This window comes from Rhea americana, unplaced genomic scaffold (genome assembly GCF_003343005.1).
Source record: "Rhea americana isolate MKP2758 unplaced genomic scaffold, rheAme1 scaffold_3, whole genome shotgun sequence".
Classification (NCBI taxonomy): domain Eukaryota; kingdom Metazoa; phylum Chordata; class Aves; order Rheiformes; family Rheidae; genus Rhea; species Rhea americana.
In genome coordinates this window covers 1,489,591-1,507,930 of record NW_028186423.1, presented here as the reverse complement: position 1 = coordinate 1,507,930, position 18,340 = coordinate 1,489,591, and the positions used below count along the sequence as shown (strand labels likewise).

Sequence of the window (18,340 nt, the reverse complement as noted above, 5' to 3'; positions counted from 1 at the left end):
ACTGTCCACTCATCTAACCCACACTTCCAGAGCTTCTCTAGGAGGATGCTATGGGACTCAGTGTCAAAAGCCTTGCTGAAGTCAAGGTACACAACGTTCACTGCTTTGCCCTCATCTACCCAGCCAGTCATTCCATCACAGAAGGCTATCAGGTTGGTTAAGCAGGATTTCCCCTTGGTGAATCCATGCTGGCTACTCCTGATCACCTTCTTTTCCTCCATATGCCTGGAGATGGCATCCAGAATGAGCTGTTCCATCACCTTTCCAGGGATGGAGGTGAGGCTGACTGGCCTAGAGTTGCCTGGGACTTCCTTCTTGCCCTTCTTGAAGACTGGAGTGACACTGGCTTTCTCCCAGTCCTCAGGCACCTCTCCAGGTCTCCAGGACCTTTCCAAGATGATGGAGAGCRGCTTGGCAACAACATCCGCCAGCTCCCTCCGTACCCGTGGGTGCATCCCATCTGGGCCCATGGATTTGTGGATGTCTAGCCTGCCCAGAAGGTCTCTAATCCTATCCTCCTCAACCAAAGGAAAGTCTTCCCTTCTCTGGACTTTCTCCCTCACATCAAGGGTGCAGGATTCCTGAGGGCTGCCCTTAGCAGTGAAGACTGAAGCAAAGAAGGCACTCAGTAATTCTGCCTTCTCCGTATCCCTTGTCACCAGGGCCCCCACCCCATTCAGTAGCAGGCCCACGTTTTCCCTAGTCCTCCTCTTGCTGCTGATGTATTTGCAGAAGCCCTTCCTGTTGTCCTTGACATCCCTTGCCAGACTCAATTCCAGCTGGGCCTTAGCCTTCCTCGCAGCATCTCTACATGCTCTGACTGCATTCCTATAATTCTCCCAAGTAGCCTGTCCCCTCTTCCACATTCTGTGTACTTTCTTCTTCTCTCTGAATTTGGCCAAGAGCTCCTTGCTCACCATGCAGGTCTCCTGCCCCTTTTGCTGCACTTCTTACTCATAGGGATGCACCGCTCTTGAGCTTGGAGGAAGTGATGCTTGAATACTAGCCAGCTCTCCTGGATCCCCCTTCCTTCTAGGCCCTTAACCCATGGGATTCCTCCAATTAGGTCTCTGAAGAGCCCAAAGCCCGCTCTCCTGAAGTCCAGGGATGCAGCCCTGCTTGTTGCCTTACTTCTTTCCTGCCGGATCCTGAACTCCACCATCTCTTGGTCACTGCAGCCAAGGCTGTCCCCAACCTTCACATCTTTAACCAGTCCCTCTCTGTTGGTAAGGACAAGGTCCAGCAGGACACYCTTCTTCATAGGCTCCTCCACCATTTGCGACAAGAAGTTATCATCAATGCATTGCAGRAGCCTCCTTGACTGCTTGTGCCTTGCTGTGTAGTCCCTCCAGCAGATGTCAGGGTGGATGGAGTCCCCCATGAGAACCAGGGCCTGTGATCGTGAGGCTACCTCCAGCTGTCTATAGAAGGCTCATCAACTTCCTCTTCCTGGTCAGGTGGCCTGTAGTAGACACCCACAACAGAGTCCCCCATGCTAGCCTGCCCTTTGATCTTTACCCGTAAGCTCTCAGCTGCCTCCTCCTCCTCCCCGCCTAGGCAGAGCTCGATGCATTCCAGTTGCTCTSTCACATAAAGAGCAACTCCACCACCTCGCCTTCCTGGCCTATTTCTCCTATAAAGCACATATCCATCCATGGCAGCGTTCCAGTCATGTGAGCTATCCCACCATGTCTCGGTGATTGCAACGAGATCATGGCCCTGTGATCACACACAGATCTCCAGCTCCTCCTGTTCCCCATGCTGCATACATTGGTATATATGCATTTTAAAGAGGTGGTCATGCCTGCAGGTTTCCCAGGAAGGGTGTACGGGGGTTGCCCATAGCCATGTCCCAAACCCACACCCCCAGCTGCATGCAYCCGTTGGAGGCCCCCCAGCGAGTTCTAAGTAAGTAAGTTCTAAAACTTACGTGATCTGGAATATACATAGCAACACTAGCCCCAGCACAAATCCCAGTGTAGTTCCACCAATGACCTCCCTTCACTCCCTCACTCTGAAAAAAGAGCCCTGTATAATAGCCTGTTTTGTATATTTTAAGCCCCTAAAGTACCTTCATATGTCATTGGTGAGAGACTTTGTCATATGCTTCTGGAAATCCAAAGAGACTCTATCAATAAACCTTCCTTGTCACATGYATATTGACTCTTTCAAAATTACTTTCTTTAACAAAAGCCACGTTAACTACACCCAAATGTATCACATTCATCTGTATGCCATTAATTCTATTACGTATTACTTTGTGGATGACTTTACATTTGGCAATGCTAATACTCACGTTGTTCAGACAAGCCCAATTTACCAAGCTACAGCAGATTGTGCTGTATAACAACACTGCCCCTGTCAAATATTTGTCACTAACTTTTCTATTATCAGTGAAAAGGAGACACCCAAGCAGCTGAACCAATAAACCCCTCATTTCTCATGATTTTGTTAATTACAGCTAAGCTTCCACACAGATTCTTTGGGCCAAGGTCTAAGCTTATGGTGCAACATTTTTCTCTAATGGGGATACAAATAGAGTCTCTTTCCTACCTGACATATTTTCATGACATTTGTAGGAACTTAATATCTTTGAGAACTCAAGCACTGTTTCAAATTTGTATGGAACAGGAAAATATGCTCCAAAGTTTAAAAGGAGGGGAAACATGACTAACAAGCAATATGGTAACACCACTTGTTTCCAAAGGAAAGCAGGCTAAAAACACAGTAGATCTCCTTTTTTTCTCTGACAAATGAAAGTCTGAAAGTTTGGTTTTGTAGAGGACATTCTAAAGCATGTTTCGTATGGCTTGGTTTTGTCCAGGAGACAATCTTCTATGATAGAATAGAAATTTGTACGATTATGTTATCAGAGGAGCAATATGAAGAAGACCTGACTGAATGGATCTAGAATAAGCTTTCTATTCATTTTGTTTGTAAGATTTTGCATTTTGTTCAGATGTATTTTAAGTTTTGTGTTTGAAAAGCTTTTCAATAAAGGTATCAGACATCTTTATTCTTCCATTAAACACTCTGTTTGTCAAGAATTAACTGGCCATTCTTGTCACCTTTAAGGTTAAAGAAATCTGCCCTGGGCCTTGTTTAGGCTTACGAAGACAAAGAAAGGCATGCATTTTATTTATATTTCCTTTGCATGCTACCATTAAATAATGTTTGGGACCTAACATCTTTCAGAAGAGAAAATAGATGATTTTGGTTTCAGATACCTGGAAGGGAATGCATTAAAAAGGCAGCATATTTCACACGTAGTCTTAAACTGAATTCTCTGCTGAAGTATGCAATGTTTCTTACCCATTCACTAATATTTTTTTCAGGTTGCTAGCAAAAGATTAAAGCCTTTATTTCCTTGCAAGAATGAATAATGTTCTTTGGCTAGGCCGACTGCTGAAACACTTTTTCCACCACTCTACACTGTCTGTGCATTAACCACAGAACTCCTAGCCCAGTTATAATTACCTTGAACTTGTGCTCGTAATTCTCAAAAGCTTCCATGACCATGCAGACAGCCTCCATGGAGCGCTCCAGTCGTCCATCCACTCCATTAAAGCGATACATGCTACCAGAAACATCCACTACCAGCCGCAGGCGTTTGGGTTTCTGCTGGGGGCTTCCCGGCTAACAGGGAAACAACAGGAAAAAAATAAACAACAACCTATATATCTGGGAAAGCTAAGCATCAGTAAAATAAAACTTTTTAGAATGAAAACCTACACTCTTTGCAAAGCAAGAAGCCTTCATCCAGTAAAGGCATTTTTTTTTTTTTTTTAAGAACAAACTCATTTTTACKGTTTTTCTAACTCTTTAAATTCACCTTCAATTTTCTTCCTCAYCTTCTATGACTGCAAAAAGCTACCAGGAAAAGTTCCATACATTCTTGTGAGGAGAATACCTCTTCTGTCTCATTTCGCATTCTTTTCTTAACTTTTTATTTCAGTAAAAAGACTCTCATAATTGCTCTTTTTGCCAAGACTCATTTGGGAAATACTGTCTCTTGGCTTACGCTACTAACAGAGACCCTTGTAAGACTGTAAAAACTTGTCTGCGGAGGTTAATATCATTCTAAAAATGTTTGAAGTCTTGTTTTGATGAACTACTCATTTTTTCTTCATTCTGACTCTGAAACTGTTATTTTTTCCTGAAAATAATCTCCATCTGTTTTAACAATTTTGGCAGAGTATATTAAAGGGAGGTGCTTTATGTAACAAGCAATCGGATGAGTCTGGCTTCAAGTATAAGGCTATTAAAGATGATCTAGAAAAAAAAAATCTCAAGAAAAGCAAATACCAAAAATATTCCTTTTATCTGTGAATGACTGCAAACATTTGTCTTCTATACAAGTATTACTGAAGCATTAGTGTATTTTCCTCTTCTTCAGTCGGGCATCCCTGCCCTATCAAAAGCAGGGGGATGGAGAAGACCCATTAAATTTTACATTTCTTGTTTTTTAAATAAAAATCTAAAGTTAGCCTTTTCATCTCATAATTGAGCTCTTTTCCAAAGCCTTAAAACACATTTTGAGTAACCCTGAATTCTTCTCTTTTGGTAGAATTGGAAACAAGGACCTAATCACTTTTTCCTTACTGATCTTTCATGTAGGCAAAGTCAAGCTCTATCAGCTCTTTGAAGCAACAGACGTCAAGACAAAGTACCATAAAAACTGAAATCAGAGATTCATCTAACATGGGTAGCTGATGTGCAAAAAGATACTGAGCTCATTTATTTAAAAAAAATTGTTAATGTAATTAAAAATAACAATCTGTCCTTAAATATTATTGTTAACACATACAAACTAGCCCACTAGTTCTGGCTGGATTTTGTTGGTCTGATTCAAGTCATTTCTTGGTTATTGACTCACATATGGCTAACCATACTGCTCCTAAGGAACGGCTGAAACAGATCACAGGACAGTCGATTTTATTGTATCTTGATGGCTTTTACTCTTATTTTTTTTTTCTCATTACTGTTCGTATTTTTTAAAAATTCAAATATCTGTGAAAGCTGAAATTCTTGGCATATCCTGGACTAAGTAGAGGGCATTTGTAAAGATCATTACTTTTTTTAAACTTCCCATGGTGTCGCAGTGAAAATTAAATTCAATTAAGGTAGTGAGAAAATTTCTCTCTCTTTTTTTTTTAGATAAACAAAGAAAATGTTTTCTACTAATCATCTTCAGCTCATCAAAATATAAAATAAGAATATAGAAATTGTTGAACTAGATCAAAACAAAGGACTGCCTACAGCAGCATCCTCTTTCTGAGGGTGGCCCACAACAAACATCTTTGGAAGACTTTAAGAAAAAGAGAAACAAATCCCTCATCTTTCAGTCATCTCTGTCTCAGAGACTTCCCAAGCCAGAGACAGTACCTCTGAGTTTCTCCCCTCTCTATATATAACTCATGGAAACTCTAAATATATATAATACATACCCATTAAGAAATCAGCAAACTTGTTAATTCTCTTCCCTCTCTCCTYTCACTACTTGTTGGATACTTACTTGTGGCTCAAGTTCTCCCCGTCGTTTATAAATGGCTTTTTCTCCTGTCAGCCCATCAATGATTTTGGCATCATCCAGCTCCCCAACAGCTTGGTGTCTCAGCCATTGTCTTTCCTTACCCTTGGCCTACAGCAGAAAAGCATCCTTAATTCACTTAGTGATATGGGTGTATTTTATGCAAWTTAGTACCTACCGAATATGACATACAAATTAATTTTGTTTCTAATTATGTGATAGTTTTGGCAAAAGTTAATGAAATTTCATATTGGTCCTGCTCTTTTTCACTTAAAGAATAATTATCACTGACAAAGAATCCATTCCCTCTGTAATTTTGTCTTCTTTAAGCCTTTTCRCATATGGGAGTTTAATTATGGACTGTGGAAATGTTAGTCTTTTTTTCTTGCAAACGCACTGGAAAATAGCAKAGTAACAAACCTGGGCAGAACTGCAGCCAGAGGAACATGTATAACTGACCACTACGGGTTCTCCTTCCAAGCAGTGCAAGAAAATAAATTGGGTGACTTAAAAGTAAGACTAAACAGTAATAACCTTAGGCAATGGTAAATTGTTTCTTTTAAAACAATATTCATAATGAACAGTTATTTTAAAATAAACACASTGAAAATTATGCAAATAAAGAGACAATCCATTAAATGCTTCTTTTATTTTATTTAAAAGAACACTAGTTATCTACAGTCTGACTTGAAAATGTGTTACAGTCCAGGAGCTCAAATACTGATGCAACTCTTGCACATAGAGGCAAGTATTGAGGATTGAACACTCAAGTACTTAAGAATRTAAACAATATATTTAAGAATATTTTCAAAGGACAATTTCATCATGGTTCACACGCCACAGGATCCATTTGAAGACAGCAAAGTCTGTTTATGTGGGTTTAATAGTTTATTTAATAKCTGCTTAAATCCTCAGTTTGAAGTTGCTCAAACTAGTAGCAAGTCCAGGAAGGAAAGACTTTTAATTTATATATATATAGTGCATTTATATTCTCAGCCAACAGCAGGTCAGTAGCTGGAGGCAAATCAAACATCCAGCAGRACATGAAAACCAGTTTGTCTTTGAACAAAGCTTGAAGCATTACATTGCAAATCCCAAGCAAACTGCAGGCTTGGAATTTGAGAGGAATAGTCTTTACAATTTTGTACCGTCTGAACAGTCAGAGATGGCTTCTTAAAGCCCAGAAAGTCTTTGTGATTGCTTTGATCAAATTTTTTGATGGTTTTGCATTTTCGTATTTATGGAAAAAGGAGTTCTGGATTGCTATATAGTTGCCTATACGTACTTAATAGTGATGGACTGCTTATTTATGAAAAAAAGTTGGCAGAAAGAACACAAAGCCACAGGGAAAGTCCTGTAARTACTGGAACGTGTGTAGATCCTTAACACTTCAAGAACTGAGGACTAATGTTCTGTCAAGTGCTTGTGACTTGCTTCCTTCTGGTATTTGGGAGGAAGAAACAACAGAAAACTCTAAATATTCAGCTTCATTGAGCATATTCTCAATTAGTTTCACTACTGTTTCAYTGACAAAGCTTTAGCTTTAAGGGTATTTGCTCTTCAAGGAAAAGCAGTGTGGGAAGAAAATTCTTTTAACTACGGACATGGTTAAAAATCCGTCCAACTATTTAGTGTCTTCTGAAGTTTGTCTGCTATTCTGCTTATGCAACAATAAACAGTATTTGAACTGAAACCGTATTAGMGGAACACAGAGTCAACATTCTTTCCTCTAAAATAGGAAAGAATACTGAYAAAATGTGACCTAACTGCTTTCCAAAATAATGCTAAAATTATTTAGGCTACTTAACATCTGTCTCTTCCATGTAGAACTTCTAAGAATTTCTTCTCTTTTTTAAAAGTAGAAAAAAATCTCCTTAAGTACATGTGTTATACAATGCATGGATAGACAAAACATAACTTTCAGAGTTTTCAAAACATAATTTTCACACATTTAAAAGCAACATGGATATTTACTTTTAACCAGAAAAACAGAGCTATTACTTATAGAGATTGCTTAGAAATTTTACTAAAAATACACAATTAATTATTACTGTAATATACTGCCACTGTACTGATGAAAAATATTACCTATATTGCTCATGTTGCYTTCAAAATGAGAAAAACTGTGCTAGATACTATCTCTTTTCATCAGTATCACCATGGCTGATGACAATACACCACTGTAGTAATTCTTGTCATTGAAAGATACCAAAGGCATAGTTACAAAAAAAAAAAATAAATAAATAAAAAATACAGCTGTGAAATCACAGAARAAAGGTTGTCTCTCTGAAGCAATCACATCTAAATATGTTACTTGTAATGATATAGGATGGTATGAAACACTCCTAGTCCTGGCCTGCATTCGTTTCTGGGGTAAGTTTCTTGGAAAACTTTCTACATAAGTTTCAAAAAAAGAATAGCTGTTCAAGCTGGGAAAGTGTAAGCACTACTACGGACAGGGCACRGGGATTTCCATGCTGTTAGCTCTCTGAGCCATGTTTATTATAGCACTGTCATTATTTTACTGTTGCGACTACAACTGGAGGAATCCCACACAGTCTCACTTGGACAGAGCCCCAGGCTCAGGTCTGGATTTGTCCACTTTAAACACAGGTGCCTAACTGGGATTCAGAAACTGCGAGGACAGCAGCCCCAGATGCCCTCTGTAATCAATAAAAAGAGAAGTACTTCTGGAGGCCAAGTCATCTAAAATCTAATTGCTCCTGGGAGGTCCTTCCTGAGTGACCACTTGACCATAATTTTTGACTCTGGAGTGCGGACACGTGAGCTTTATTGAGGGGTTGGCCAGCTTTAGGAGAGAAAAGGCAGCTCTACAGCAGTTTGACTGGATTCTTCAAATTCTGGGTTTGCTATTTCTACACAAGACATACTACAACTTGTAGTACTTTGTTAATTTTGCTCAAATAGTTGATAGGGATCGGTGAGTTACATAAAATAAAAGGAACTAAGAAATAATATTCTCATACCTAATTTGTGCATTACTTTTATGAAAAAGCCTATTCCAAATAYATCTTGCTGCTACTACCCATTCTTCAGAGATATTAACTACTACCAGATCATAATCCCAGTCTCCTGAGTCTTGGATGTATAATATAATATAAGAAACATTCCCCCTCCAAYAAAACACACACATGTCCAAAAGAAAATCCACATTAAATAAGTATGGCTAACATAATTTCATTATGTGAATACAATCAGTTCGAAACAAAACAAACTCAAACACTTTTCAAAAGCTGAAAGTGTTCTCTGCTGAGAAGGTAATTTGAATTTTCATAAGAACTAAAATTTTCATCAAAAGCTGCAACTGCACACTGATATCTGAGCTGYAAAGTTTACTACAGTTGATTGTGCTATTAATTTTCTATCACAGAAATAAAGAATGTCTGACTGATAACAGAGAAAGAAAACAGTTTTAGCTGAAAACCCTGGTGTATGTAGGATCCAGAAAAAAAGGAGAGACAATCCCATGTCCCTCACCAGGCTGAATGATTTAYTATGCTGAAGAATAAAAAATATTTTTTTCTCATAAAGATAATATGAAATGTGCTTGGACTGAGCTTCCAATTAACAGCAAGCATTTTTCAACTAAGTAACTCCTGTTATGAATACAGGTCATTGACTTATCTTCAATTTCCTAGTGCATCTTCTAAAAAAATAGCTACCAAAATGTATATATAAATGTATAAAGTTAAAATCTTACTTTCATTATTGTTTTTATCTCAAGAGCTGGATTTTCTGAATTCAGTGAGTTTGCCTTTGCATTATAAATACTTTCATTATTTCTGTGGTTAGCTGTTACAGATTTTTTCCAGGAAGTTAGTGAAGTTTCATAAAATCGTGAGGCTTATAAGACTTTGCCTTGATATTAAAACGACCCTTTTAACATGAAGCAACAGGATATGCCTCCTTGTATTATATTATATTATATTATGATTATCATAATCCCTAAATATTAGAATTTTGGCTCCAAGATACATATAAAGCAAATTAAAAAAAGACTTTAAACTGAAGATTCACTTATTGTCCTAGAATATGCTTCCAACTGCATGTCTGCTAGAAAAATGATAAAAACAAACAGGTAGATTATAAATAACACAGGAGAAACAGATTTATAGCTAAAATTTTGCAGCTAAGAACTCTCATTACAAACCCAAAACTAACTCCTGAATCGAAATGTATTAGCTGCATGGATGAATCAAAGTGTATTACTACAAGCCCATCTAACATGTCCACTGTACAAAGAGCTCTCTGATTTGATATATTCCTRATGAAATCGGCTAACAGTTTTGTGTGCGCATGTGATTATAGTAGCACTGCTGTAGTCACAATGGCTGAAGGATATAAATAAGGCAAAAAAAAAAAAAAAGGTTACCTTTCTTATTTGCAATAACAGGGGACTGGACTTTTAAATCCAGGAGACCCTCAACCATAAGAGGTCACTTCTTTTTATATYTCATTTTTATTGCTAAAGTAAGGAAATGTATTAGACATCAAACTGTGACTAATTAGTATACTTACATAAATGTATATTARTGGTTGGTAGCCTTCAATAGAAATAAGGCATCTCTAAGAACCTTTCTCTGATTAAAAATGTACTTTTTTTCCTTTCTTTTTCACTGAAGACTAGTAGATTCCTCCTTGAAATGATGAATTTTTTGTTTTATTTACACTGTATATGAATACCAGCATCAGTAAAGCCTGGWGCAATTGTAGGACCAATTACTAGAAATTTAAAAACCAAATTGGTCTTTTTGGTTARTTTCCACTTAGGAGACTGAGGCTATATTTATTTTAATTATAAAGAGTTAAAAAGAAACACGAGAAAAATTCTGATTCTCAGCTGCATATAAGCTATGATTTGGAGAAGTGTTTCTCTCCTTTAACATCTATAGYATTACATTTTTAAGCTAAAGAAAGTCTCTTGGGTAGAAGGTAAAGACAAAGATTGTGATCTACACACCATCACATACTCTTTTAATAACATATAGTGTTCTATCTCACAAAATYGTGCTCCTGAATAAGTAATCTCTGTAAACTGTGGTATGGGAATATTGCAACTTGTAGAGACAAGCACTGAGATCCAATTAAAAGCTACCTTTGAAAAGGTTATATGAGACTGTATTTGTCCTATGTAACTATGATTAGAATTTTGTTTTTAATCCTCAAAGATATCATCACCAGATGGTGGTAGAATACTAAAACACAGCAGGATAAAACGCATAATGTAATGTTCCTTTACCAGTGAATCTAAYGTTACCTGCAGATTGTCTAAGATGATGCGGAGCGACTGAACCTGTCGTCGGACTGCTCCAGAGAATCTTTCATAAGTAGATGCATCATATTCACTCATCTGAATCTCTTTCAACCTAAAGTAAAGAACAGGGAGCTAAGAATACATCAGGAAACAAGCATATCATCCATTTTCATACATGTGAATAAGCTTGCTTGGTGATAACAGGAAAATTCAGACGGTAATGACCAAACCGGAGATGACTCAAACAAGTGGCCGCTGCTTTTTTGAATTTTTGAGAAGATAGGTAATTGTCAATGTCTACAGGGACTGCATCACATTAAAACACATGAAGGCTACTCTTTTAACCTGCTTTAATGTTTGRGAAGAAAATCAGATGTTCCAAAAACTGCAATCAATTTCTGAAGGTTTTATTGGTTCAGGTGTTGCTATATGCATTTAAAAGGATTGTGAGTTCACTATTCATTACTTCTCCAGCAAAGTATTCTAAACATACATGATTTATACTTTAACACAAAGGTTAAGTAAAGACACACTTCAAGGACAGATTTGTCCTTGAAGACCTACAACTAGTCATTCTGTCTCAAATATCTATCTTTATGTTTCATAAAATGATGAAACCTTGAAGCAAAGAAGACATGCACAAACATTAAGAAAAATGTGCTCCCCCCAAAAAAAGTAATGTCACTGAACTCCGTGTTCTGTACAGAGGTCTAGTAGAGAGAGTTAACATCTGTGCTATAAAAACAGATACATGCTTTTTCTGTAAGTTAAGATAAGATGTGTCCACTTAAAGCCCTGTACTGTTCTTATCAACATCATATCTAAACAGATACTCTTAAACCGGTGAAATGCAGGATTGGAATGTAATTACAGAGGTCCAAGGGTGAAGTACAAGCTAAGGCACAGATGGCTCTGCTGGGTGTATGCACYATTTGACATTTTCAGTGACCCAGCATCAAGTAACAAGGCAGCAATTGTGAATCTGCCCACCCTCCCATCCACTGTATGGCTGGATTCAGTCCTAAGTTAAGATATATTACTCTATGTGTGTACAGCTTATTTTGAATTCAGGCACTTCTTATCATGTAACTTTATTCACATTGCTGTGAACATACTGACTTTCAAGTGAACTATGAATGGATACTAATGGATATATAGAACAGATCAATTATACTTTTAATGATAAAAGTTTTAATACCATGGCAAGTTACTTGCATAGACATTACACATGAGAATAAACATTATAAGAAATGAGGTCCAGACCCAAATTGCTGTCTGTTTTGAATTATGCATAGACATAGTCATTATAGTCAACTATTACTCATTAGAGGTAGGAAAGGGACACTTCCTGTGTTGTACACTTTAATTTACTTTATGACTCCTAAAAACTGAGTTCAGTATCTTCACATCAATGAAGAAAATATTTTCTTTAAGTATCAAATAAAAAGCCACCTGTKCAGTTTTACTGTGTTAGACTTTACAACAATCCACAGAGATAGCTGGTTCAGGAAACTGCTTGAAAAATACTGTATCTGTTCAAGAGCTTACTAACTTCAGTCTTACTATGTCACTTCAACTATTTGCTAAAAGTTGTTTTTATTATCAAGATGGATGTGCTGGATATATTTAAAAATCATATTATCAACTAAGAGCAGTTTGCCTACTCTTTGTTTGCTGTCTGTAAATGCAATATTAACTATTTTCCTTTCACTACTAAAAGGCATTGTATTATAAGATTAAGAAAAAAAGCATGTTAGAATACTGATTTTTTAAAAAAAACGTATCAAAACCAGAGAAGCTAAGTGTCTCAGTTTTATACAGGCCATTTGATCTTTCCTAAGAGGTCAAAACAACATTTTGGTTTCAGAAATGTCTCTAGAATACAATGACATAATACCTAAAAAATGTGCCATGTTTGTCTTAATTATGATGAAATGTGAAAATAATACACTGCGTTGTGTCAGCTTTAGAAAAATCTCTTGCAAGCGGAAAACCTCAGGACACCCTGGAGATTAAAACTGTGGTGTGAAGAACAGTAGAATGAACAGATGTAATTTTTGTTCTGTTGAAACTGGGCAACTCAAAAAGCTTTCCATTACCAGTACTATCTARCCGGGAAAACAGTCAATAGCTTTCATATTAAGATTCTCCCTTCCAGATAATTATGCACTGACAAAACAGTAAACTTTGCAGTTTCCCTTACTTTTTTCCTTAGCCYGAGGACTCCAACCTGCGTTCTCTTAACTTCTATCTGCCAGCTCTCACAGCTACCCAAAGAGGTACAGAATAATAAYCCAGATCAAACGTGCCTTCAGAACGGGTCACTGTTACTGCTGGGACAGCTTGTTTGCTGGTTTTAGCATGACGTGAATTGTTACCTCATGTGCAGATACTTTTTTTACAGGATTTTACAGGACGCAGCAGCACTCTTTCCACRAGGTTTAGCAGTATCTAGCAGTTTCTCCTAGTATGAACTTTATAAACCATTATTTAGGAAAGTAGAAATTCATCAAAGCATGCTGTGTATGCTTACATGCATAGGCATAAGAGATGTACAGTATCCAAGACCTTACATATCAACTGTTTCTATTATGAAGCAACTGATAAGCAACTTTCAAGAACGGACATGTACAAAGGGTTAAAAACAACCCCTGTCCCTCATATTTACCAAGGCACAATTCACTAATTTCTAGATGTAAAATAAAAAGAAAAAAGTAGGGGTGAGGCAAAACCAAGCTCTGCCTTCCCCCTAAAAACAAAAGATTAAATGAGTGTTTTTAATTTAAATTTCTGTATGTTGCTATGTGAATTAAATCACTATTAAAAGATGTTTTTCCTCTCAGGATCTTTTCTTGTGTTCTCTCTATAATCAGTGTTTTCTCCTCATCTTAATTAATCAATAATGCCCTAATGACTATGCTAAATGCTGTAGGCAATTTAGTAATAAAAACATGATTAAAAAAGAAACTTGACCTGAATGCAAYAGCTAAATTGCTGTTTTAAAACACAGTAATACATATATAATGTGTGCTCTGTAACCTACTTATTTATACATAAAGTAAATGATAATCACACACAGTCCTAATAGTACCTAGATTTACACCCCCACTAGGAACCACTTTATTAATAACATCAAATCATGAATTCCTGTTTAAGAGATACTTCTGAATTCAGTCACTCCTATGTTTTAATTTGTATCTAGTACTGCTTCAGACAGATACTCACACCGTCATATGTTCTGGACTGAAACTGTAAAACTGTTTGTATGACTGTCAATACACTTAGCTTTTTTTTATTATGCAAAGTACAAGAGTTTGACTTCAGAGTTCATTCGGTAGAAGAAGTCTGAATCTCTGCTCAGGCTAAGAAATACTTGGTTAGTTCGTGTACAGTGATGCTGGCAAGAGCTATGGTTCTTGTAACACTGTTGAGCTCTAATAGCTCAAATCATCTAATAATTTGGCTACAGGTCTTACATACAATTTGGACACATACATCTTGCACACAATTTTCACAATGTTTAAGAAAGTAAATATTCACATCAGTCTCACTGTCCATCTATCTAGGTTTTATTCTACATAGTTACATGGTCATTTAAACAGTGTGGTTTAATTCAATAAAGCATTCTGTACATCCTGTCCACACAAGTTAAACACATGCTGACAAGCACTGTTAAATGATAATGACAAGGGTAAGATAGTTAATAGATGCATTTTAATAAAAAAGAATTCTTTTTAGCTATCTTTCCAAATGTTTCTGGGAAATGAAAGGGAAAATAAAGACTTTCACATTACCTTTGTTTAAAGGCCTTTTCGCCCATCTCCCGTGCAGCTCTCTTAACCTCTTCAGGAACAGCATCCTTTTCAGCTTGAGATATTTGGTAAACTTTGTGGCCGGCATCCAATCGGTACGGTCCACCCTTACCACCTAAGCCAGCAGTGTCTCTCCCACCTGGAACAATTGAGATGAAAAAAAAAAAAGTCAAGAATAAGTATTCAATAATAACTACAAAAGCTTTTTCATTAAAGCTGGCATTGTTACATCAATAGATGTTCACAAAATTTACCAATAGTGCCCCAGACAATACTTATTGCCATAGATTTTCAAAAACAAATAGCTATCATGGTAAAGAATCCCACTGGAATATACATGTTTATAGCCCTCTGAGGTCAGATTTGGAAGTGTTTCAACTTCTACAAAGGGCAGACCATGGGAGTCTTAAACACATCCTCAAAGATGCTGGTTGTTCAAGCCATTCATTCTGACTACTCTCTTCTCCCTTTAATTTGTTGGCTCACACGGTTCTCAAACCACTTTATACGTGATCACTCTCATGCTCGCTAAAATTAGGAGGCACTTTGCCTATTCTCTGTGCCTACTTCCTATGCTACCTAAATCTCTGGGGCTACAGACATCTAGGAGAACGGCAGGTGACTGAGTCTAGTTTCTATGGCTGCAATTTCCAGTTCTCTATGTGGCCAATGAAAAGAAACAGAAAGTCTAATTGAAGTAAGGGTTCCCTAAATGCAGCCTCAGTTAGGCACTGCAACTCCTTCTTTCCACTGACAATAAAGGAACTACGTATAAAGTATTATAGCTCTGAGCTGAGGAGAATCTTGTGCAAATTCATTTCTGACTGGAACAACATTTCTCTTAGACATGCTTAAAACATGCACAATGAATGAAGACCTGTTCCACCAGCCCAAGTGTTTCCACCAACGTGAGGYCTGTTGTTTGGATCAACCTTTCCGTGCTTGGGAGAACTGACATCCAAACCACTGTCCCTCTCAATTGTTATCTGCAAAATAAAAAATAAAGTCTTATTTTAACCACTATAATGAACTAGTATGAACCTACTGCTGAAGAGCTGTAAGACCAGAATGAATTCAAGAAATGCAACATTCCACCTGCTGATGACAACAGGGCACAGGGTAAAACAGGGCTCCTGAGAGGTACATGAGACGCATATCAGACCGAAGAATACTACCACCCAAACCACTTAGTGCATTCAGATCTTACCCACACTAGAGAAATAAGTGCTTTCTGATAATAGCTAATATAACTAATAATCCCGCTGTAGCCCAGGACCAACTGTAGTTTTAATGTCTTTTAGTTAAATCAGCAGCACCTGGCTCTACATCCACTTACACATTTCACGCACACACAGCTATAGCTCAGCTTTTTTTACTGCCCAGCAGACTGATCCTCTTTCATGTACAGCAGCTAAACAAATAGCATGCACTTCTCTGACATAAATAAATGGCTAGTTCAAATTACATGCTCAGAGTGGCATGTAACGTGATGCAAAAGTGATGACTGCAAGGGTGGGTTTTCTAATGTGAACACCTGTCCACTGACCGCACTTTCCCCATCGATTTACTGTACAGTTGAATACCCAACAGCTGTCAGGTGGTCAGGACTGAGTCACTCTAGGCTGGTGTTGAATTCAAGCAGGTGACTGACACTAAAAGAATATTTTTCCGTGTTATGAACTCTGAGTCATGTAGGGAATCAATGATTCACTAGTAAACTGCCCTTACATTGTCGATCTTCTATAATTTAATACAATTTATCATTGCATGAAACTTAATGACACAGACATAAAATTGATGTCTTTAAGCCTAAACTCTATAAATAAACTTTCTTCTCATACTATATTACATTTATTTCTCTGTTGAATTTCTGTGTCCCAGTAAATACAGTTCATTGCCTTCTCAGAAGTTCACTGGCATAATCAGGGTTTTAACTGAGCTGTAGAGTAGTTTAATCCTTGAATTCTCTGTTCTGCCGACTCAATTTAATACTGACATGAATTCCATACATGTTTTTGATTTGAAAACATATGGTCTAACAACAGTGTCTTGCAACTGTTCAAAACAAAATTTTCTTTCTTTTTATAGAATTTATATTAATTCACAGAGGTACAATACATCCTCTGTGAACCATGTCATTAGTGTACAATTAAGATGTAATCTGAAAAATTATATTAATTTAATATTTGTATTCAAAGAAAGATACTTATAACCACAACAGCACGTTAGCCTTAGGGTTATATATTTTTCTGTTTAAAGAGATTTTCTCCAAAATAAACAGTAAGAACTGTTTTGTGTAACCAGTAGATTAGCATTCCAAATTTATCAGACATACTGAAGTAAAAAAAATTGCTGAATTTAGTTTAAAATAAAATCATAAACCCAAAAATTTAGTGTCAGACTCATGTAATATTATGCTATAAAGAGAAACAATAAAATTATGTAAAATCCTTTATATTTTTATCTGTTTGGGTCCTTTATAGAAAAGTATGTAAAGTTCTGCAAAAGGAAGCTAAATGAGGCAAATACAATCATAACCTGTGATTTATATTCCCTATTACATTTTCATCAAGTTTTTAAAATTTCATTAAATGTTATTATTTTGAAACACAATCTTCTTTTTGTATTATTAGGGAAAAGTTCTGTAGATAAAAAAAGCTTCTTTTCTTTTACTGCCCACATACAATAGTTCTAGGTGTATAGGCATATATGCTCCATCTAGACAAGCTTCTAGCATAATCCTGTTTTTACACTGTATATTGATCAGATTAAAGTAGGTTTTCTTAACTTTGAAATAGAGCTTGGTTAACAGAAAAGTTTTTAATTTAAAATGAATTAAGACTTTTTGCTCTTAAAAGGGCAGTAGAACATCCAACATTTTACTTCTATTAAAACATTGAAAAAATTGCATGAGAGTTAAAGAGACACACAAGTGGTGCAACAGAATGCAGCATAACAACATATCATCATTTTTTTGTATGCAATTAATAGGTTATTGAGTAAAATATTTGAAAACTTAAGAATACTAGAATGGAATAACGCCATCAGCTGGGCACACTTCATGTCAGGGAACTGTTGTCATTTCACACATTTACTTATTTTCTAAGTAAATTCTATCACACAAAATGTAGCAAAATGTTGCTGTATCAGAATACTTTAGCATCTCATTTTAATTAATACTAGATTATGCATGTAACTTATTTACCATACACTTAAAAGTTATGTTAAATTAGCACATTGTAGGTCCCTTTGAAGAAAAACAGTGCAGTGCAATCAAAATAAGTAAATGTGAATACTGATAGGAATTTACCAGGGACAGACCAGCTGGAGGGAAGTTACGTTGTACTGGGCTTTTTTATTTCTAATTATCTTAATTCAAAGCAAGATATAGTCTCTAAACAAAACATGGACTATTAAATGCTTTACTGAGGTTTGTATTTTTCTCACAGTTTTCCCGTAATATGTTTCTAAATGTAAACATCATATATACATAGATTAAATGGTTGGAGAGGAAGAGTCAAGGGTGTCTCCCATTAGTATCTCTGGATATACTTTCCTGGTTCTTCTCTGAGCTCTTAGATAGTTCTATCAGTGACTTATTAGGTACCCCCCACCCTGCCAGCCCTGTCTCTATGGATGTATCTCAAAACAATTTTATATTTCATGTATCTGCTGATCTGCTGTGAAGGTGCTCTTTTTTTTTTTTTTTTTTTTTTTTTTTTT

At 36.7% G+C, this 18,340-nt stretch overlaps 1 protein-coding gene across 1 annotated transcript in view; it reads right to left on the bottom strand.

Moving 5' to 3' along the window:
* Positions 1-18,340, bottom strand: part of VWA8 (von Willebrand factor A domain containing 8) — a 184,911-nt gene that overhangs the window by 12,591 nt on the left and 153,980 nt on the right. Inside the window, exons 38-42 of the mRNA XM_085309462.1 lie at positions 15,495-15,603; positions 14,600-14,756; positions 10,809-10,917; positions 5,516-5,641; positions 3,478-3,636 (exon numbers count right to left, since the gene is read on the bottom strand). Of these exons, the coding sequence (XP_085165588.1) occupies positions 3,478-3,636; positions 5,516-5,641; positions 10,809-10,917; positions 14,600-14,756; positions 15,495-15,603 (660 nt within the window). The remainder of the gene's footprint in view (positions 1-3,477; positions 3,637-5,515; positions 5,642-10,808; positions 10,918-14,599; positions 14,757-15,494; positions 15,604-18,340) is intronic.